General features: G+C 41.0%; 1 protein-coding gene and 1 long non-coding RNA gene across 6 annotated transcripts in view; one reads left to right on the top strand and one right to left on the bottom strand.

The window, feature by feature from the left end:
• Positions 1-5,720: 5,720 nt before the first annotated feature.
• On the bottom strand, positions 5,721-15,580 carry LOC128913297 (uncharacterized). Of its 4 annotated transcripts, none has more exons than XR_008467902.1 (5): positions 14,404-15,580; positions 12,132-12,450; positions 11,589-12,040; positions 9,899-10,522; positions 5,721-6,948 (listed from the first exon to the last, which is right to left on the bottom strand). It is a non-coding gene; the product is annotated as an uncharacterized LOC128913297 (long non-coding RNA). The 4 variants fall into 4 exon arrangements; XR_008467904.1 differs by having other exon boundaries at positions 14,910-15,580; XR_008467901.1 differs by having other exon boundaries at positions 12,132-15,580.
• A 646-nt stretch (positions 15,581-16,226) lies between these two features.
• Positions 16,227-23,523, top strand: part of PRKACB (protein kinase cAMP-activated catalytic subunit beta) — a 76,079-nt gene continuing 68,782 nt past the window's right edge. Inside the window, exon 1 of one of the 2 annotated variants that reach the window (XM_054210560.1) lies at positions 16,227-16,299. In XM_054210560.1, the coding sequence (XP_054066535.1) occupies positions 16,254-16,299 (46 nt within the window). In that variant the 5' untranslated portion in view covers positions 16,227-16,253. Of the gene's footprint in view, positions 16,300-21,931; positions 22,534-23,523 lie in introns of those variants that run through there. The other variant, XM_054210562.1, reaches the window with a different exon arrangement.

Genomic DNA, 23,523 nt, shown 5'->3' with positions numbered 1-23,523 from the left:
TCTTTTATAATAAGCCATCTGCTCACTGTGTTAGTAAAATCCATGCAACAGCTTCCCAGCAGCACCAACACCTGCTAATAGGGGATGGTGTTTCAGGCAGATACTGCCAGCCTGTCACAGCTTCTTATCTCCTATCTCTCTAATCTTCAGAGCACTGTCTGGGATTATCTCCTGGAAATCAAATGCCCAGCAAGATGGCTTGTTATTTTTTTTATATATCAGCAAACATGTGCTTGATTGAGTTCATTGCTGCTGTAAACATCTTTTATTATACAGATCAATGTGAATTTACAAGCTGTAGCAGTGTGATATTGACATAACATAGCTTTTCATATATAATAACTTTTTATAGTTCTCATCACTCCAAACATGCTCTGTGTGAAACTCGGTACTGATGTAAGCAGATACCGTAACACCAAGGGTATCCATAGACTACAGTCAATTACACTCAAGCTTAATGGGGCCCCTTTGGTTCAGGCATGTTTTTGACCAGCTTTAAGACATGAGCACTTCTATTTTTAACCACACAAAATATCATTTCAGAGCGTCTTTATCTGTTTAGTAATCAAAGCTTGGAGGTTCCTTTTCAAATAATCTCTTCAAGTTCCCATCTGCTGCCTGCCCCTGAGAAAGGGAGTCCCAGAACTTCAGCAGTTTGGAGAGGCATTTCTTTTTATTGAGCAGCCATCAAGCCAGTAAAAAAAAATAAGTTATTTCTGCTTTATGAAGGCTGTAAGAGCAAATGAGGCATAAGTTGAAGAAAATTGGAAATTTATATCTGCTGGTCAACTAAGTTAATGTGTTTCTCCAGGAAATAAGAACAGTTTTCATAAGTATTCCCAAACTGGGGGAAGATCATACAGTGTTACTAAAGGCTACCTATGCTATTGATGACCTGCAGGCCCAAGCAGAGGGCTGTTCCTCCTTTGCAGTTGGACGTAGCAATTTAACCATTATTTAATAAGGTCAGGAATCACTGAGAAAAGTGGGAATGAGAGAGATTTCTGCCCCAGCAAAGTTGTGCTGTTTCTCACATAGTTAATGTGTCCTTTCACAGTACAAAAGTTGTCAGTATCCCTTCAAGCCACACCTTACCAGGTACAACTGAAAATTGTTCCATAGTTTTATTGAAAGACATCTGAAGTGATCAGTTCATTAGTTTGATATATAGCAATGTGACATCTATTGTGTTTTATATTGTATTACTATAACCATTTTTAAGGAAGATAATTGGTATCTAAGCTTTTTGACCTAAAGGAGCTCTAAATCTTTCGAAGATGTTGATTCAATTGACAGAAAAGTCTTCACTTTTCATTATTAGGGTCTCTTGATGCTTTGTCAATTTGAATTTGGGCTGGGAGGAAAAGTACGAAAGCTTTTTGCATAGAATATTAGAATTTGTTTGGATAGGCTAGTATGCCTTTGTCATGAGCAAAACTTATTCACTTAACTGTACAAGAATTACTTTCACAATGTTCCTATGAGGTAAATATTATGCATCTCCATTAAGGCAATGGATCCAGATCCAAGTTTATTCCAATGCCATTGGTTCAATGTCATGTGAGCAATGAATTCATGCCTATCAGATAAGTACATTGTCAAAAGCCACACGAGATAGTGATCTGAAATATGTACAAGGTTGAGAAAAATCTATTTTCAGCATTTGTCTAAGTTACTTCACACTTTGTACACTGCTTGGAATATGAGGCAATTCTGGGATTCTATGAACTCCGGAGTTCCAGGCAGAACACAGCGCATGAGTCCTCCCAGTTCCCCTTCATGTGCTCAATAGATTAGATGTCAGAGTGACTTACAAAATTTAACACACTTGAGATGTACAAATTTATAGCCTTGTGATGATTCTTAATAAACTGTTTAAAATAGAATTATTTTTTCATACAATAGTAGAGAATTTGTGTTCTGCAGAGCATTCCTACAGTAAACTATCAAATCTGTTTCCAAAAATCTTAGTTCTAGATACAAGTCTTTACATTAGCTAAACTACAGAGAATGTCATACCACAGAAATAGAATACTTTTCATATTAAAAGGACTATCAAAGAGTTGATCTTTACTTAAATAGAACAAAACTGTATGCAGACTATTAAACTGGAGTTTGGATTTCATTAATATGCACCATTAAAACACGTTGGTTCCTCACTGTTTCTACATAGAAATTTCTCAAAAAAAACCATAGGTGATATGAGAACCTCTTTTTTTTGGGACTACTGTTGTACCTCAAAGCAGTTTCCAGCTGCATGGATAATAGTTTCTGGGTCATAGGGGAAAGCACTTTTCTTTTATGCCACTGTAAATTAATTTTGCAATGGCAACAAACAGTTTTTAATGACAGGACTATAGAATTCTTTTAGATTTTTTTTCTAGTATACATGCTTCATTTTTTTTCCACCTATAAAATAGAAATAATACTTATAGCCTTCTTTACAAAGGCATGTAGCTGTATCTGTGCCATAGGGTACACTGATAAAATATTTCCATAATCAGTCATTTCATTACTAGGTAGGTGTTTGAGAGAAACCAACATAGTGAAATGACAATAGAATCAATACAGCCTTCTCCAGGGCAGGGAGATAGAGAAATTGCATTAACAGTGGAAAAATCTTCCTAATTCCAGTACTGCAAGATGCACTGGGCTGCAAAATTCAAGAACATCTAACTACATCCATCAGGGATGACTTTCCTAGTCAGAGTCAGATGCTCAGGTGCTTCCCCACTGCAATTCAGATTCCTGGAGTGCCTGTTAGCCCAGCAAGCTGGGCAGCATGAAGTCAGCATACATCGTTTTTCACCCACTCAAATTGGAATGTCACAGCAGATGACATAAAAGTGACAGAAGTGGGAAGATATTTCTGCAGAGAAAAAGTGGAAGTTATTGGAGTGGGGTACAAGGAGTAGCCATTTGCTTTTATAGGAATACTTAAGTCTAGAATTATAGTAGCCTCTTTTGCAACATATAGTAAATCCTAGCAAATCTGAATTTGTGCCATACAGCAATAAATAACGCAGGATCGGAGGCTATTTAGGTGGGACAGCTCTGCACACAAGAAATACAGAACACAGGAAGGCACTGAATGGAGGTACTCACTGGATCCGGGCTATGGGCAGCAGTCTGAGTCTTCTGCAAATTAAGTTAACCTTTAAGAGTTCAGATTTATATTACAGAGATGTAACATGTCAGGAGACAGCAAGAACAAAGCTGCTCACTAAGAGAACACAAACCAAGAGAGATGTCACAGCAACCAGCCCCACAGTACCTAAACAAGGTAAGCAAGACAAACCTGGAGATGGTGGACAGACCCAACCAAGAGCCTGTATCATAAGGCAATACCATTGTGATGAGGCAGCTCCAAGGTCAAGCCAAGAAGTCAGTCCATAGGCAAGGCCAAGGTCCAGCAATCGTCAGACAGATCCACAGCGACGAGGCAGGGCTGATATTGAACAGGAGGCCACCCCACAGGCTAGGGGTGAGGACCGACAGGGGCAGGGCCAGGCTGTGACTGTGCAGATCAGCAGTCCTCCAGCATAGCTCTAACAAGAAGTGATAGCTCAGGGCTGAACTTATATAGATCTCCTGAGCCCATGGGTGTGGGGGAGGTTCCAGGTGAGGCTGCTCAGGGCTATTGAGGTTTATTAGTGCCCCCACTGCCCTAATGCAATAGGATTCAGAGGAACTTGAGTATCTTTTCTTTGAAATTCTGTTGTAGAGTTTGTAGTATTTTTTTATTTTGTGTTATCTTTCACAAGGAAATTTTATTGCTTGTCTCCTGTGAGCTTGATCAATATTTGCCCAGATAGGTATGTGAGGTTTAATTCAGGCTGTAGAAGGAACTTCCCTGTTCTGCAACAGAGTTTTGTTTACCTAACACTTTCAGTCAGATCTTGCTTGCTATTTACAACAGGAATTTCTGGTTCTAGAAAAGATAAACAATACAGGGGTTAACCTGCAGGAGAACTAAGAATACCCCAACACAGGTAATATTTTCTACATGCTGAATAACGCCTATTCACTCTTGTCATGTTGTTTTTAGAGACTGAAAAATTGTCTTGATTGTGTAGCATTCACCGACAGGAACCGTTAACAGAGATTATAAAATGAACTGAAATACGTGGAGTGAGGACTTGTGGAATACCACACTATGAAACGATCTCACTGAGTTTATATGGTTTCCCAATACAAAAAATAGCTCATGTCTTGAAAGTTGTTTTATTCCTCTTTAAGGTAATGAGTAGGATGCAGATGTAGAAAGACAGCCTGATAATAAACCTCATTTCTTCAAAGCATTGTGCTTCTGTTTAAAAATAAATGAGTTTTTCAGCTGATGATCCAGAGCCAACAGTGGCAGATTACAGGTTTGCTACTCTCCAAATCCTAACCCACCCCTACATTGGACTAAAAATCTATTGCAACGAAGTTGGTAGAAGAGAAATGACTCAGTACAACTCCACATTTTATAAAACGTGCACTGGAATCAGCAGGTCTGTGAAGACCTGACAAGATCTTACCATTCAAAGTTCCATCCACAGTTACACAAGATTTAAATTTACATTCTATTTAGTTGTTCTGCATTTTTCCCTGTTTGACTCAGCTGCATATTCTGGTTACTCTGCTCTCATTTGAAAGACTGTATAAGATTTAAGATTATGTGAATTTGGATTACATAGGCAAGAATTGCTTTAAATTCCTTTTTCTGTCTCAGAAAAAATGAATGGAATAGTGACATGCACAGGATTCAAACAAAAGTTCCAAATAACTTAGTATTCATTTGTGAGAATCAGTTACTCTAATAAAAGTTACTCCTTCAGACTTTTTTCATCATTTAATCACAAAACCACAGATTTTATATATGACATTGTGCCACGAGTTTTTCATAGCTAAAGTTTTAGAGGTGTATTTTTATACTGAGTACAAGTTAAAGAGCTACAATGATAACAAGAACTAATGGAGGTTTTAATCTTAAATATTACAGACATAAAATGAGCTCAAAGTTACCTTGTTGTTCATGTATGACCAAGTTCACCTGTCTGTATATCTCCCACAGATAGCAATTATTTTATAGACAGCAATGAAAAGGAGGGATATATAGGAAGAATATCACATTTTAAATCCGGAAAAGTAGTAGTATAATAACATACATAGCAGTAATAGTAATAATTTTCTAAAGCAACTCATTGTAATGAAACACTGCCAGGAGAGAAGACAAACTAGATAAACTTTTAATCTCATTTCTAAAACATTATCTGAAAAAAAAATTGAGTTCTGAAATATCAGGGACACAGAACTGCCAGATTGTTGGGTTTTTTTAATTCCTCAGAATTGTGTATAAGAAAGAACCTGCTGTTTCCTGTCAGTAAGAACAAGCTTTGAAATATTTATCAGCTAGCTAATATTTAACCCCTCTACTTGTCATGTCTAATTGGCAACTCATATTGCAAAGGGTAACATTTTCACTCTTATTTGAATTTCCCCAGCATTTTTAATTAGCTTTCTAATAGGCTTTTCACCTTTCTAAAGCTATCGCCTCAAAAGGCACAATAAATCACACTATCAAAATAAAATGATAAGCAGAGTTGTCACTTTTGTATAGTCAAAGTCTTCTTTCTCTTATTCTTCTTTCATTATATATGAATATTTAATCAGTAAATATTTATGTCGCAACAGAAAGCAATATAGAAAACAAGAAAAAAAGCTGCTGCCAGAAAATGTTTATTTTTGCCATATATCACAAATTAAAACAGACCATAAAAGCATGAAGCATTCCAAAAGAAACGTGCAAAACAAGTCTCTGCAAAAGTATTTTTTTTCTCATACAGGTACAGATATACGGGATCTGTCCCTTCCAAAACAACCTAGTTTTTCCTCAACGTCCCAGCTTTTTGAAGGCCACGTGTTGTTGCACTGATGTTTACAGGGGTTGTCCTAAGCACCCAGATAAACCAGAGGGCTTTAAAGAGGCCTGTCCTGTCTCTGCTATAGTCTCCAAAATCACAGAAAGGAAAGGACGGTTGCAGAGGGCCTGCCTACGGGGAAATGCACAGCCTGGGGTAGGAGGAGCCTTCAAATTCTTCACAACTACTTGTAGCAAAGAAACAAAAGACTGCTACAATTATATTTTGCATGATGATTTTCAGTTTTAGTTCAGACAATGGATTGTAATTATTGTAAACACAACAGATAATATTAACATAATTTACATTTCCTTATGATTTTATGGGATTTTGATGTCTAAGAAGTGATAGTGACAACGTTATTGAGTTGTTATGATTTATTATTTCAATTATGGCAGAAAACAGAGACCCCATTCAAAATTAGGACCCTGTTGTGATGCAGCTGTCCAAACATACATTAAAAGCCTGTGTCCAGACCAGAGGTCTGCAAATTATTAGACTCAGAGCGATCAGGGAGTGAGTAGAGCTCTACACATGGAGCAGGCACACAGGCAGGGATGAAACTGGACCACAGGTGCATTGCCGAGATTGTAACAAAATCACAGGTTCTCCTAGTCGTAAGAAGCACTTTTACTGTACAAATGAAATAGGTCACCTCCCCTACTGTTTTATGTCTTAAAAGACCATATTGCATATTTTCCTGTTGAATGAGGCAAGTTCTACAAGTTCTCTTCCATAATGACTTTATCTGTTTTCCTTCCTCTGCACGTGTATGTGCTCCAGTTCTTCTGGCTTTGTTTTCCTCTTCCTTTATCGTTGTCAGACCCTCTTCTTTTCTGTCCTGCATTCTTCCATTCCTTTACCTGTGACTGCGCTCTCTTCTCCGCAGCAGGGTACCCTGTACCTCCCCCAGCCTTTCTCCTCTCTCCTCCCTTGAAATCCCAGCTGCCATGGGATTGCTGCTCTCCACCACCACCAAAACCTTCAGAAGCCTCTGACTTCATCTGTCTGTCTCACCCTGAGACTTACGGATGAAAAAGCACTGCATAAATGATAAGTATTGGCATTGATATTATTAAAAATATTTGCATGTTAAAGGATCATCATACAAAACACTTAGCTGCCCCTTCAAACAGGTAACGGATGGAAAGGAAATATCCTTCCCCTGTCCTTCCATAGGGAAAGTGCTTGTAACTGAAGGACAACAATGTAACCTGCATTTATCATTCATAAGAAATTATAGGAATAAATTATTTGCCCAGGAGAACCATTTCTAACGTGTCTTTTGTGCCCATTCAGTATACCGTCCTAGGCTAACCTTAGAGGGACTAGATATGGCTGATCGTACTCTTGTCTTTGCAATATATTGATGGAATGTTATGGCAGAAATGAAAGAGAGCATGTAAGCAAAGTATTTCCTTTAAGATAGTTTATGAGAAGTAACAGCTGCAAAAATAGAAAACCAAATGTTGCAGGTAACATCCCAATGCCACTGACGGCAAAACTTCGATTGGTGTGAAGAAAACAGGATTTCATTCAAAACTTTACAAAAATAATTTTCTCCTCATCAATGGCTTTTATGGCCTTTGCCTCTGTGTGCATGCACTCAGGGGATTAGAAATCTCAGCTGTGGTTTGTCTTTTCAGTAATGACCAGGTAGAGCCACAGCTGATTTAGAAACGTCCGTGTCTATATGTTCAGCCCTATTAATGAAAATAAGATCTAATGTCCCAATTATTTGGATGAAGCAAGGGATGCTAAACATCACCAAGTGTGCTGCTGAATTTCATTAACTTCATTAACTCTTTTTTTTTAATTTTAGCAATATAAAGAACTAAAACTAGAGGGAACAAAAGAAAATTATGTTTAAATCAGAGGATAATTTTTTTTGTGATAAAAATAAAGTAGACAGAAGGGAATATTTCAGAGGAGAGATATCAAAGGACAAAAAAGCAGCTGTCTCAAGCAATCTACACATAAAATCCCATCACATCTGAGTTAAAATGTTGCACCTGGACATAACATAAATAAGTGCAGACATTATCCCTAACACAGTCAGACTTCTATTTATCCTCTATATTAGAGACCTTGATTTCTTTACCAGAAATTATTTGAAAGGAATTACAGCATTGGAAACGAGAAATGCTTGAGGGTAATTTTTGTATGTAGGCATTTATTGGTTAACGTGTTACTTGGGAATGGATCTGCCCTTTGCACAAGATTGAATGAATAGAGTTCTTTCATGTAAATGTGATGATTAAAATGGTAATACCTAATACCAATTAAAAAGCCCTGTCTTTCACATTCCTGTGAAAAAAACTGTATTTCACATGGTAACCATTTTTTAATGTGGAGTAAAAAAAAATAAAAAGTTTCACTGGGAGCACTGTATTTATTTCAACTATTATTAGAAGATGAGCTCAACATTTCAGATCTGAAACTGAGTTTAAAGAAAATCTGGCTTGGACTAAATGCAAGTAGAAGTCAAAGATCTCTGTTTCATGAGAGAAAAAAATGCTTGAAAACATTCAGTTTCTCTCTCTTGGTGGATCAGTCATGCATCTATCGAATATACAGAACATCTACTCATATCAAACCACGATCTGCTTCTCAGTTTCTGGAGTTGAGACGAAAAAGCTTTTACATTGACATCTGCATTACAACCACTTGAAATAGCCACTTCTTTGTGTTGCTGAGGATTAATATGTTCTTCTTGGCTAGCACCATAGATATTTCTCCTTCTAGCTTTGTCAGTCAAACACAAACCAAAAATAGATCTACAAATATTAAATAAACTTTCTAAGTTGTTTTGTTGGGCGCTTTTTTTCAGATGCAAAGTGGCTTTTGCTGTTTGTTTCTTGCATGTTTTGGGGTTTCACATCTATGAATACGATACTATAATTTTTTTTGCTTATTATTTCCTCATAATGAAAGGTTACCAGTGTAAATGTTCTATTAGACGTTTAGCTTTCTGGCTTGTAAGTGTGAGGAAAAGGCACTGCAGACACACATGATTAAAGAACATCTCCTGTAATCCTCTGAGCCTCATTCGTGGCACCAGCAATAATAAGAAATCGAAGAAAAACACCAAGAAGATATTGCAGCATTTAAAGGCTCAAACTCTGGAAATACCAGAAACTACTAGAAAAGAAGGCAAGAACACTTCAATGTATATCTGGAAGCAGTAAGTGTTATTTAAAAGCAAGTCAACCAGAAGGAGGTTTTCCTTCTGAAAATAGCAAGTGCTGATGCATTTGCCGTATTTAACAGTTTTTGGCAATCCAAGCAAAGGAGGATATTCATGAAGCTGTTACAAAAAATATTGAGTATTGCATTTGAAATAAAAATGAAGCATATGAAAGTTATATGCTTTGAACCTGAAGGTTTTAAAGTATTTTGTAGTTTATAAGATTGGGGAGACAATTTTATGTGCTACAGGTGTTACGATGAAGCATGGAGTTAGTCTGCCTTAGGGTAAGATCTAATGAAGATTTGTAGATTAAAAAAAACAACAAACAAAACAACAGACAACTTTCAATTTTAAAAAGCCACTGGTTTTCAACAGAAAGGGGAGCAAATAATACTGAAATAGACTCCTGGTAGAAGCAGACTCCAGATGAGGCAATTCAGAATCTGCCAAGAAACTGGTACTTGAGTAAGTGTTGGTCTGGACAGTGCTCTGACACCTTAGATACGACCAAGAGCTCAAAATAGCATAAGACAAAGATATTAGAGGCAGAAAGGCATGCAGAGCTTGAAATCATAAGCAAGGAATAACAACACAAATAAAGCAGAAGGGAGAAGCTGAACATTAAGCAAAAGCTTCTATTAATTTGACAGCAAGCGCCAGGGGTCTGAACCATGAACAAACTGCATGTTGTTGACACCTCTGCCTTGGATGACCATTTTCTTAAGAGCAAAGGATACTTGCAGAAAAAGATGGTGTGTGCAGAAGAAATAATAATCATGACAGCAAATGGGACATGTATTACCTTCAATTAGTCATATGTGCACATCTTGTAGTATTTCTAGGAACTGTGCTGTAACCCTAAGAGAAAACCAACAGGTTGCAGAAAGATAAACAGGTAAAATTCCAGGTTTAAGAAAGTGATTTTGTTTCTTTTAAAAAATATGCTTCTAGATATAAATAATAAAGCAGGAAAAATATCTTAGACTGTTTTTCTATTTTTAGATGGCACTACTAAAGATGTTACAGCTGAAGAGGTGATTATGCATTAAAAAAATTTTTAGCTAGACATCTTTACCCAATACAGTGATACGTGACACTGGGACACAATTTACAGGACATGCATTTGAGCAGAATACAGTGAAGCTTAGATTTAGATATGTGACTACTAGTCCTCAACATTCCTAATTTATTGAGTGCAGAGTATGTACAAAAGCCTGGTGAACTCTTTGTGGGAGGTCCCTTAGTTAGAATTAAAGTGACCTTCATTTAACATAGTCTATTTATTTCACTTTTAAGGTGAGTGAGGCTAAATTAAATTAAGGTCATTTTTAATTCTGAAGGAAAATACATACTGAGGCATTTAATATAGCTTAGTCTACTTTAAATTAACAGCTGTAATTAACATGGAGACCTCTGTAGAAAAGACCTAAAAAAAGAAATTAAAACATATCACTATTATTGTTTTTATTCGTCTTCATTCTGTAAAAGTGATTCAGGATCTCAATATACTGTAAGAACATCAAGATAATATCAATCACCTTTCAATTATGGGAAGCATGCAGATAATGAAGTCAGCGCCCTGAAAGTGTTTTACTATATAGTTTTTTAAACAGCTATGCATTTGAATAACTTTGACTACACAAGTAGTATTTCTGTTCGAATCTGTGTGACTAGACTAGAATTTAATGTCAGACAACTACACCATCAATTTTGATTCAAGTTTCCTTCCTTCCATAGATCACGTGCAGCAATTCAAACACATTGCTGAACTACTAAAAACTACTAAAAAAACTAAAAACTACTAAGAACAAAATGTGCAATTATTTTTTTTTGTTTTTTCTCTACTCGATTTTTGTACACAATCAACTATTCAGAAGTGCAGCAAATCATGATAATATAAAATATCTCGCTTTTCTTAGGCTGAGCGATCTATCATGTGTTCAAAAAAAATTGGAACACCGGTGTAGAAAAGCAAAGAACTTTTCTTGATGCGGATAAGGAAACTTATAAAATGAGCCAGATAGATACCCACAAAAGGATCACAAAGTCTGTTACAGAGGCAGGTCAGTAAGAATTTTCCTTAACAGTAATTAGCAATTTCTTCTGAATCACAAATTTGCAGGCAGTATCTTCTACAAATATGCAATAATCTGCAGAACAATTATAAGCAACTGAAAACGGTGCTGCTTGGCTGATAGCAAGAGACTACACCCCCTCTCCCGAATGATCGCAGGAGATAAAGGCCAAGAACTGAGCAGCTGGACTTGGCCATTAAGGAGGTCTGGAGTTTATCTCTGCAAAAAACATGTCTACTCAGTGGGACACTGTTCACGAGAGAGCACCTGCCACCTCCTATGAATGAATATATAGCCATTATCTGTAAAAAATTTGACAAATGCTATCTTGTCAAGGGGCAATACTGACTGCAAAGGCATAGCCCAAACATACTTGTTTCTTTAAATTATGTTTAAAACATCAGAAAAAAACCCCACCTTGCAACTTTATGGCTCTTGAGAGGTTTGCGGTGAAATAAGTGTAGTTAAAAATCAATAAGGGAATATATAAACCCTTTGCTTCTATGTTTACATGTTTTTTTGACCACTGTCTGTCTTGGGAAACATCTAATGCCGAAAAGGGAAGGGTGACAGTGGTGAAGTGTTGGCTGCTGGTGTGAACTTCCTTTGGAGCTTCTTGCTTTAAGTGTACCTAATCACATTGAAGGAAGCCCAAGTTACCCCTAATTAGGAATCTCTCCTTTGAACTAAAATGTCCCTCAAAATTGTAACAGTCACAGTGTGCAGAACACTTCCCTGAGGCTCCATATTCCTTCTGGATTCACAGTCGAAGGGCATCAGAGAATATTTTTCAGAAGATCTGGCAAAGCAAGTTGTTGGCCACGTTGCTCTAGTTTCATCGTGGATTCAGGGGCTGGCAATCTCAGGTACTGTGGGAACACGATGTAAGACCTTTTACTTCTCTCTGTGAGGATGGGTCCTCAACAGGAACGAACTGGGTGTCACTGGATTTGGTCTTACCGGCACAAGGATGTACTTCATCACTCTCTGTATAGCTAGTGCAGGGTGCAGGGGGAACTGCTGTACTCCAGCTTTCATCTTTTCCCTTAGCACGTCTACATGACATAATTGATGTATTCTTGGCAGGCCTGAAATTATGCTGCAGTGATGAATATTCCTGTTTCTGGGTCAGATGCTGTAAAATTTGGAAAACAACTTCCATAGTCACCAAGAGATCCATATGCTTCTTGGCACGTTAGCAGCCTGCTAGAAAAACATCCCACGCTGGCAGAGCAGGGGTTAGCTAAGAGCAGGAAATGTGCCAGTAGTCTGAAACGACCTGAAAGGAAAACAAAGAGTTAAATGCCAAATATATCAGTCTGCTTAGGAGTAGAGAAGGAGGCTGCCAGGGGTATTCAAAGATGCAGGAATGTGGGATTTGGGGAATAGCAGTCAAACCCGGCAATTTACAGACACTGCTGCAATGGTAAGAAAGGCTGGCCGTATAAAGAGAATTACAACTAAGGCAGGTACATATTCATAACCCGAGCAAAGCCTACATCCTCAGGGCAAGAATCATCAGTACGGATGGGCAAACCCATCCATCTATATCTGCCTATCCCTTGCAATGCAGGCACACCTTAAATGCGAGGGAAAAAAATTAAGATGCCTAATGATTTAAATTTAGTGACTTGTTTCAAATGTGTATTGAAAACAACCGCTGCAGTTGCTACAGAAATGCCACTATCTCGTCTTGAAATTGGAATGATTATGGAGTGAAATGATATGTGGCTCCAGAAGTAATTACCGTATGAAAAAGTGATTTCCATTAAAAGCACATGAGAGCCTTTGATCTAGCAGAAATTTATCTTTTCTGTCCTGAAATGACCCTCTCATTTCTAGTTCTGAGTCCACATAGAGTAGAATATACAAGTTTCATCAGGGAACTATACATCTGCTACAGAGCTTTACGCTTTATCAGAGAAAAAGATTGGTCTTGCTAGGATATTCCTAATCGATAGTTCCCACCAAATATGTAGGAAAATGGATTAAAACCCGCTGTGAGTCACTGAAACTACATCATTAAATGTGCATAGTTCTAAAACTGCTGAGCTGACTTTCTTATAGTTTTTTTTTTTTTAACTCTTACACAGATCAGCAAAACAAATGAAATTTGAATTTTTTCGATTGCACCATTACTGAAATACTCTAACATCCACACAGAACATTTTTCATATTTGCATCATTTCATTTTTAACCAATTTTGTTGAAAGAAAGAAGACAAACTGCTTTTATATGAGCAGTGATATGAGACATTTCAGCACCAAAGGATTTTATATAAGAAAACCAAAGGATTTTATATAAGAAAATTAAGGCAAACTGAAGATTAGGGCTAGAATAAGAGTTGATGCTCTGAGTGCTAAACAAATATATATACATAACATATATAAGCAATACTACATTGGTATGTTCTGCAATTAATTAGTAAGTACTAACTTGTTAACATAGCATAAGTTGTGTAAGTGGCATGAACAAGAATGCAAATGTCCAGCCCTAAGCCCTTGTTTCTGTTATCTTTGCTTGACATGTAATGCTAGGATTGTGGTTCATTTAATGTTTCACAGCACTGTTGACTTATATTTGTTATGAGAGTGTTTGGGTATAAGCAGTTATGCAAATCCATCGGTGCTGCATGTGTATTCAGAGCGTGTGCTAATTTGCGTCATGCATTGCTGCACACATATATGCAGTGCTCTGCGTGTATATATAGGTTTTTGCTGGAGTACGTGCAATGACCTGCTGATCTTTGTCCAGCAAATCCCAAGAGTAATGGCTATTGAACCTTGGTGGATCCTCACATATGGAGCCTATGCAGCATAATTTGCTAGTGAAGGGATGAGCTGTGATGCCAAGAATATGCTAAAGATGCTGCTGCGTATCTCATTTGTTAGTGATGCTGCTGCTGTCTTCTCAAGGATATCAAAATGCCTATCAGCACCTGGATGAAAATCAGCTGACTCAGATTCAATCTGGCCAAAATGAAAATGATGATGGCTTGAGCGGGGAAAATGTTTAAAAGTGGGGTAACATCTATACGTATGTGTGACAGCGTCTTCAGCCATTTATTTAAATACTACAGCACCTCAGGTTTCTATTTTTTGTCATTGAGTGATCAAGATGGTCGATGGCAAAAGTTCCCTCTTTTCCCAAGCTTAACTTCTCCTCCTGGTGCAGACCTGGCTATTGCAATCTACATGCCCTTCCCTGGCAAACTGAATTACCGGTAACTTACTGAACCTCTGGGCAAGTGTGTAATGAATGCAGAGATTCTAGCTTTGGCAAAATGTGACAGCCCTCTTCAATAGTAGCAGCTTCACCGCCCCCAATGGTTTGCAGGTTATTTCCTCACTATGTCTTGCTTCTGATCTTCAAAGCAATAAAGACCTGGCTTCCCCAGAGACTGCTTCTTTAATCTTAAAAACACAGGTACTCCTCTGAAGCAAGCAGTATCACACAGATCAGGATAATGCAAGTGAAAAGGTGAAATCAAGAGAAAGTCCCTTAACTGAAGTGTCCATCGGTAGAATTTCAACCTACAAAACATCAAGATAATTCAGGTAAGCGTTCTCAAAACTTTGCAGCTGGATAATCCACTGTCAAGGTAGGGCCACACGCTGGCTACATCTGCCCAGTGTTCACATGCAATGTACTCCCCTGCACCAACTCGGGAGATTGGGAATTTCCCAAAGGTATCTGCTTTAGTGTTCATTAGTGCATAGGTATAAAATCCTGTCTTACAGAGACCAAGGTAATTCAGCATCAGGCCGTGACAGCATGTTCTCCACCGGCAGGCAGCCCAGGGTGTCAGGAGAGGATTTTGATAGCCCTTGTGAAAGACGGTAGCCAGGATGGCTGCTGCTAGAACAACTCATGCAGCCTGCAGCCTTGGGGAAAGAATGCTGCCAGAAGAGGCTGGGTATTGCATAAATTGTCCTGGCAGAATATATACAGTTTGTGATCCATAAGATTAGCACTTCTGCTCTCCACTCTCCCCGCTTGAAGGCATATAAAATAGAGCCTTCTTTTTGATAAGCATTTCCTTCCAGGCCTAAAACACCCAAAGCATTTCACATGGTAAATATATATATTTAAAGAGAGCTATCATCAACTTGAAAGTCACAATACTGTTTGAAAACGTGTAGCTGTAGCTATTTATGACATGAGTGGCAGCAAAAGGGGGGAGGAAAAAATAATCTTTCCTGGCAGCTCGCTTCCTTTCTATAGATTTTTTTTTTCTATAGTCTGTTGAGCCATGTAAATACAGTTTGCGAACAGGCGGCAAGTGCGAATCTCCCCGTCTACGCTCCCGGGGTGCAGGCCCGGCGGGGACGCTGAGGGGGCCGCCGGGGCCGGGGATGGCGGTTCCGGGTGTCCCGGGGCCGCCGGGGATGCTCGGGGCGGGGTGGGGGGCTGTGGAGGCGGCCGAGCCCCCGGCGCGCGGCGGGCGCAGCCGCAGGGCCGCGACGCGCTCGGCCTCCCGGGGTCACCTTGGGCAGGGCGCGCCTCGCCCCCGCCTCAGCAGCCGTTCCCGGCGGGCGGCACGGCCCTGCGGCCGGCGGGCAGGGCGCCGGGAGCGTTCCCACGCCGCCGGCCCTGCGAGGCCGGGAGCTGACCGGCGGTGCGCGGAGGCGGCCGCCGCCCCCGCCACAGCGGCGGGCGCGGGGGCTGAGGGCAGCCCGCCCCTGCGCTCAGCGAGGCGCCCCGGCCTGCCGCAGCCCCCTCCCTCTGGCCGGGCGGCGGTGGCGGTCCCCCCCCCGCCACACCGAGGCGGCGGCCGGGTCCGCGGACGGCGGCGTCCCGCGCCCCGCGCGCCCCTGGCGGGCGGCGTAGCAGGGAGGAGGCGCCGCCCCGGCCGTCATTTCCGCCGTGTGTCGGGGTGGGGGAGGGGGGCAGAGCGCTCGCCTCCTCCTCCGCGGCGGCCGGAGACACAGAGACCCAGCGCGGGGCCGGGGGAAGCTCAGCCGCCGCCGCCGCCGCCCCGCCAGCCGAGCCCTGCCCCCCCCCCCCCCGCCCGCCGCAGCTGCCCGGCATCCTTCCCGCCCCCCTCCCCCCCCCCCCGCCCCGCGCCGCCCCGGCCCGGCCATGGGGAACGCAGCCACCGCCAAGAAGGGCAACGAGATCGAGAGCGGTGAGTGAAGGGGATCCGCCGCCTCCGCCTGGCACCTGGCTCCGCTCCCCGAGGAGGGGCCGGCGGGCCGGGCCCGGCGCGCCCGCCTCGCGCCGCCGCCGCAGGCCCCGCGGCCTAGCGGCTGAGGCGCCGAGCCCCCCGCCCCGCGCAGGCCCGGCCGCCCGCCGGCCCCAGGCTCGGCGCGGCCTGCTCGGTGCCGCGGAGAGCCCGCCCCGGTCCTGGCCCCGGCCCGCCCGCCTCCCTCGGGGTTTAGCGTCTCGGGAAATAAGCGGGATAAATCCGCCTGCGGCCGCCGGGCCGAGGCCGTCGTCGGGCCGGGCGTCCGGCTGTCCCGCAGCAGGTGTCCGGCCCCGGCGAAGGAGGAGGTGCTGGTGGGGCCGGGGTGGCGGTGGGCAGGTGTCAGCGCCTCCGCCAGCCTCCATCCTCGCCCCGGCCGGCTGGCTTTCCCCACCCCTGAACACACCCTTGCCGGCGGGGGAGGCCGCCCGCCGCGACGAGCTCCGTCTGCGGCGGGAGGGTTTTCATCCCGCTGCGGGGGGAATGTAGGTCAGAAACCGCTGGGCCCGCCCGGGCGGCGCGGCCCCGGTGACCCCGCCGGTCCTGCCCGCGCCCCGCCGCTCAGCCCCGGCCCCGCCGCCTGTTTACATCGTTCGGCAGCGCGCCGGGAGAGCCCGCGGTGCAAACGTTGCTCTCCCGAGCCCTGGGTAAAATGGAAGACAAAAGCATTGAGCTGAACTTGCCATCGCGGGGGGCTTTTTGCTGTTGTTTTTTTTTTCCCCCTCCTGTCTACGTATTTCAGCATAATCTTTAAATAGTATAAAGCCGATTCGATTGTTGGGAACCACCCCCCGAGTTTATTTTTAGTAAGTTAACTTCCTTACTTGGCTTCTAGTGGAAAACTTTGGGTATGTTTGTGATGGATAAGGGAAAAGACAAGATGTAGAGAGCCGCCAGTTGTGCGAGCTCAGTGTTCCTACAACAATAGCCTTTGTTATTGGAAATTGCTTGGGCGTTATTAAAATGGAAATAAGTTTAGATATCAAAGTTACATTTTGGTCTTTTTTTCTTTTTTTTTCTTTTCTTTTTTTTTTTTCCAGTTTGTTTATTTGTTGTGTGTTTACTACTGAGGTCTGGGGTACAACCGGGTAACCCAATTTGCGTAGGCCAGTGCCTGCCCACGCAACATTCCTCTGGCTGACCGGGGATCTGCATGGGTGTCTCCAGCTGTGGGACCACGGGCTCGGCTTGACCTACCCGGTTCTGCTGTGTGGTTTTGCCTTTCAGTTCTTGCATCTTATACTATTATTATTGTGGATTTCACGATCCAGATGTTTTATGAGTATTTGACCATTATTGTTTAGTGGTTTTATTTTTTATTTATTTAGCTGAGTGCATTAATTGTTGATGGGAAGTATTTTAGCCTACCTGTAAAGATACGTGTGAAGAGAGAGAGCGTGGATTGTTTTAATTACTTCAGATGACAAAACATTGCATTTTGTACTTCACAGTAGATGTGTTGCTGTTAGTCTGTGCAGGTAAATAACACTACACCAACAAGTGTTTACTTGCACTTTAATTAATTCTTTTCTCATATTACCAAATACAGTGATTTTTGAGTTGCAGAGGAGTTTGCTTCAGATGTCCTCTCCCTTTGTTAGAGTTTAAAAATGAAAAGCTTCTAGAGACGTCAAGCTCAGATGTTCAATTACTCAGTATATTTAGCAGCAAAAAGCTCCGTAATGATACAGCTTCTGTAACTAGGAGAAGAAATTGATCATCATTGACATACTGCTGGGAAAGACCAGGATTCACTTACTATGAAGGATCAATAATATATGAATACTATACACATAATAAATTATTAGAAGCAATATTTGACTTTACTGGCAGTGAAAGTTGGTGTGTAATCTATTCATACAATACACAGCAACTGAACACTAAGGAAACATAAAATGCGATGGAGCTTTAATGTTTCTGATACATACTTGCATTGTTGAGCCAGTTTTCCTCTTTTATGTGTTAAGTGGCCTTAGTAGCACATATTCCAAACCTCAGGACACTGAAAATGAAGTTTTATGAAGTGATAACAGAAAAATATCCAGGTTTGACTTGTAAAAGGGATGTTATACCCTTGATCCACGCATGGAGCGTATGGTATTGTGTGGATCAAGGACATGCTAAGGTCCCTGAAAGAACAATGAAGGGTAACGCAGCTTCCACTGATAACTGTGCTTACTAGTTCATGAAGTGTAATTTGAGACCTCTTTCACTGTCTGTGGTCTGCACTGTAAATGCTGTTCACCTAACCGTGGCCCTTATATTCTTCTTGTTTATTTTAGCTTTCCATGTAGATTCAAATATCTTCAGTACTTGTTACTTCACTCGGAGGAATAAAACCAACTGTATGTGAACACTAGCAGTAGAATGTAGCAAATGTTTCAGAGTATTTCTAGGCAGAAGTTGCAGGTGAATGAAGTCTGGATGCTGGTTAGGTTTCTTAAGCTTAGCCACCAACAAAGTGAATCAGGCTGGCATAGCAGGGAGGGCAAGATGCCGGTGTATAAATACAGAAGGTGGAAAGCTTCAGTGTAGTCTGTTAGGGTTTGTTTTCTATTCCTTTCTGTTCCAGGTTCTCCTAATATACACTGGATTTTGATTTGGAGGACCAAAATTAACAGTGATCTTTAATAAGGAGAAGCTCGAGGGTTCTGTACCTGTTTTAAATGGGCTCACGGTTTTGCACAGGGCACAGCAGCCTACAAATTCTTAGGGTCTTTTAAAATAATAATAATATAAGTATTTTTCATTTGAAATGTCAAGAGACACAATTGTCAGTTGTCTGACAATTTCTCTAAGTTTGATCAAAGTCTCTAAGACAAAAGTTTCTCTAAGTTTGGTCCCTCATTCTAATAGTGATTTCATTGTACACTTCATTGTTTGGTGTTTTTTCCAGCCGCTCAATTTACAGTAGCTGAGAAAACTTCTTCTGCAGTCTATGAGTTAAAAATGTCAAGGTGTGGTAAATTACATTTAAAAAAAAAAAAAAAACCAACCCAGGGAGTCTACCTTAACTTGTTGCAGTTAATGTAGGAAAATGTTAGCTTTATTAATATTCATTATCTTGGAATAATTTGTTAAAGTAACACACAATGTAAAAGGAACATAACTACAACACATCTCTGAGTTTAAAAAAGGTCACATAGTATTTTTTTTAATTCAGCGAGCAGTTCTGTTACTTTCAAGATTATTGCTGCTTTTATATGAGACAGGAATATTTTAACTTTACTAGGACTGTTTTCTAAACAGGAATGAATGTCAGCCCTTCAAATTGTAAAGTTTGTAGAAAGCTTTGGAGTTTTTTTCTTCAGATAACTCAATAATACAGATTTTTAAAGTAATTACTGTGTATGGTTCTGAATTACTTGCCCCTTTAGATATGCAAGGTAATGTCACACATAACAGCAAGAAACTTCGTTAGAAATTAATAGTAATCTCACTTGGTGTTTTGTTTGTTTTGTTTTGTTTTTCCCTAGATTCAAGAATACTTAGCTGTGTTATTGTCTCTTTCTTTTTAATCACCAAACTGGATTAGAGACCAGGTGACTAGAATACACTCTTTGGTGACTGGAAGACTTGTGTACTTTCTTTTACTGCAGTAGATCTTGAAACTACACAGGTTTGGCTTTTGAGGCATTAACCAGGATTCAGATGGTCCTTGCTGCTTTTCCTGTAGCAATATGTGGTAGTAAATTGCTCTTAAAATGTATGTTTAAAATTAAACTATACGTGATTTTCAAAACATAATTCTTTACACATATCTTCTTACCTAGTAGTGAGATCTCCAGCTTCCAGTGCATTAGGAATTTATTAATCTAACATGACTTCACTAACTTCAACTTCTGTGGTCTTTAAATAGCTGAGTACAGCATGTGTGATGTGTATTCTGCATGTGAATTTTATGTTCATTCACTCCTCCTCCTCCTCAAAGTGTTCCCACTACAGTATCTTCAGTATGTCAGAGTTCCTATTATAGTCAATTCTCCTCTTTTTAACTGTTATAATTATTCTGTAAGTAGTGCTCCTGTGAAATGCGCTTGACAGGAAGATGCAGCCTTCTTAATTTTCCTTTGCCAGTAGATTTTAACTTCCTCAGGGGGCATTTCTTAGAACTGAGATTCCCCCCCCCCCCCCCCCCCCCCCTATTTTTCATGTGCATTCAGTGCTGGGTCATTCTGCTGTATTTACTCCTTGAGGACCAAAAGAGACCAGAAGTTTGTTTCTTGCCAAGACTAGAGGAGGGAAAGCTCTGTCACTGCTGACATTGATTCAATTAAAATTGGTGAAGTAGAGGTGAAAAGCTCCGTGTCCGTTACTATTCCAACCTTGCTGATTCCCTGTCACTTTTCCAGAGACCCTTGTTTCGGTGTTTTTGATCTGAGTGTAGTTTTGTTCAACAGCTGTTGTCTTTTTTCTTTTGCTCATTGTGTTTATGCTCTCTGATCTTGAAATGGATAGCTTTTAGAGCCTTGTTTACACATTTTAGAACATCAGCTGTAGTATGTATTGTATAAAGAGTAATTAACAATATATATTCCAGTGATCTGGAATGGACTGTATGGATAACATCTCTAAACAGTGCATTTAAAGCTTCTTTCCTTATATTTTTGAGATTGATTTGCCTCACTATTGATCAGTTAGGTTTCAGCAATATGGAACGCCTTCATCTGGAAATCAGAAGTAGTTATAATTACTTGCTGAAGAAATATCTAAAAATTCCTTTGCTGTAATCACCAGTGTAAGACTACCAGTATGCACCATGTGAAAAGAGGCACCATCTGAAAATTCTGCTTTAATTAAAACCAAAATGCTTATTCACAGCTTGGACTAGCAAAGAGAGTGGTTATCGGTCAGTAAATGATAGCCACCTGGTAGCATAACAAAAGGTCAGAAGGGACCCCTAAGTGATAAATTAGTTTACATATTTAGCTGTTGTAGTTAGGCCTCTATTATAGGCTTAGACTGCTTTAAAGACAGAATATTTTAAATTACTTGATATTCCCTTGTCACTGGTTTTCTTTAGTGTTCATTCACTTACCCATATATCCACATTTGTAGAAATGACACAATCAAAAATACTATCTTGAAAAATACTCAGATTTCTCATATTTTTGGCAACAGTCATGCAGTTCCTTAGTGTAATTAAGGCTGCGTCTGTGCTGGAAAAGTTAACTATCTCATTGGTACGGGGAGACGCATGTGGACAGAGAAGTAAGTGGAAGAACTGTAAGGACACAATGCTGCAAGTTACGGTGTCGCGGGCTGCCCTGCCTGAGCCGGGGGCTGTGCTACCTGCTGTGTGTCTGGCTGTCAGGGAGTTGTCTCTAGTTGGTTAAGTTCTTCCGTAACTGACACATCTCTCCTTTGGACAGAGCTGTGGAAAGGCCTTTGGATGGCTGTCAGATTTTGTGCGTTTTGCCTGCATCCTCACTATAGACATGATGAAGGCCTTGTTTGCCCAGAAGCTTTGTTTTTTTAAATTACAGCAGGTAGTTTAATAAAGGATATTGTCTCTGCTACAGAGAAGGTGGGTTCTGGATCAGATCCAAGTAGAGTGTATTTTTTTAATCAATGCTCCTGGTCATTTAAGTTTGCAGAGTTTTCAGTGTTAGGATCCTTGAGTCAGCGTGGATTTTTCTTATAAACTTGTGAAACTTAGGGCTAAAACTTGGCAGAGAGTCTGCCCTGCAGTGCTGCTCTCGAGCTTGGTCTTTGTTACAGGTCTAAGGTGTTATTTCATAAGCACTTCTTTCAGTTGCACTTCTGCTTTTCTGTCCCCTACCACTTTTTTCCTGCCTCTGTGCCCTCAAGGGTGCTGGAGCAACTATTTATGAGACAACAAGGTGGACTGAATTTGAGATTGATCTAGGTTAAAAATAACCCTGCAGAAAAGGGAAAGCAGAAGGGACTTTAGTTAACCTGGGTTGGCTTCCTGATCCAGTTCACTGCAGCTACGCTAATGGTGGTACCACTGCGGGTGGGCTATGGCAGAATGCATAGCCCGCACAAAATAGGGGCTGCCTGACCTACTGCTGTTGCCGAAAGGAGAGCTGTGGTGCTGTGGCCTCAGGCTGTGCTGCAAGTCTTTTATTACCACACATGGTTTCTACGCTGTGAGATAGAAATGCTTCCTGGAGAAGGGGAGAGAGGACAAAGTAGCAGTGGAGCTGTGAGGAGGTAAGTGAGAAATGTGTTGTCTAAGGAGTTGCAAAACTGAAAGATAAAATCACCCTCCTTTTTCCTTTTATTTTTCTTCCTCTGTTATGGTTGGCAAAGGGTTGCGCGCATTCCTCTGTAATTTTATTTATTTGTGTTATACTGATGTTCAGGAGGGCTAGTTGTGAATCAGGACCCCATTTTGCTTGTACAAACACAAACCAGACAATTTATTCTCCGAAACCCACATGTTCTATTTTGGATAATAAGGTGAGTACAGACAGATGGGAAATACAAGACGAAAGTGAGACTAGTAGTTTGTGTAGCAGGAGAATTGGGATAAAGCAATTTGAGGGTATGTTGCTGTGCAGGAAGATAGAAGGAAGACACTGGGGTAGCCCTGCCTACGGTGTTTGGGATCAGCACTGGTAGACAACAGTCTCTTCAGTGCTTGGTTGAGCCTCTTGTCTCTCTGGCGTCCTGCTTGCTGTTTCTTCAGGGTCACAGCAAAACAACATCCACTAAGAGTAAAGTTTCACAAAACAGCTGATCCCATCTGGTGGCTTGTATTGTTGAAAAATACGTTTTTATTCCTAGACCCTTCACAGGTCGCAGTTCTAGTGTTTTTCTGATTCATTGATAAGCTGTTTTATATGGCTGGGAAACTATGTGGGTTTTTTTATCGCTTTGGGTTATCTATAATTATTTTGCACGCCAAATCAATTCACTGAGGTGTCAGATGGCAAGAGACAGATGCAAAGGAAGCGATGAAAGCACTGTGGGCAATGAAATAGTGAGGTGGCAAGAAAAAGGAGTCTCTTTTCTTAGCATTGAACCCTTACATTAACTCAACAGTTTCCAAAGACCTCACCCTACTAACTTCTTGGAAAAATTATTACTGCAAACTACCCCTTTCCCATCTGCCTTTATTCATATAATGAGTTACTTCAAGGCTTGAAGTTTTTAGTGAGCGATGTAGCACCTAGCAGTTGGACTGAGCTTTTTAAAGGT

Source organism: Rissa tridactyla, chromosome 8, assembly GCF_028500815.1.
Source record: "Rissa tridactyla isolate bRisTri1 chromosome 8, bRisTri1.patW.cur.20221130, whole genome shotgun sequence".
NCBI lineage: Eukaryota > Metazoa > Chordata > Aves > Charadriiformes > Laridae > Rissa > Rissa tridactyla.
This window is presented reverse-complemented; position numbering and strand designations above follow the sequence as displayed.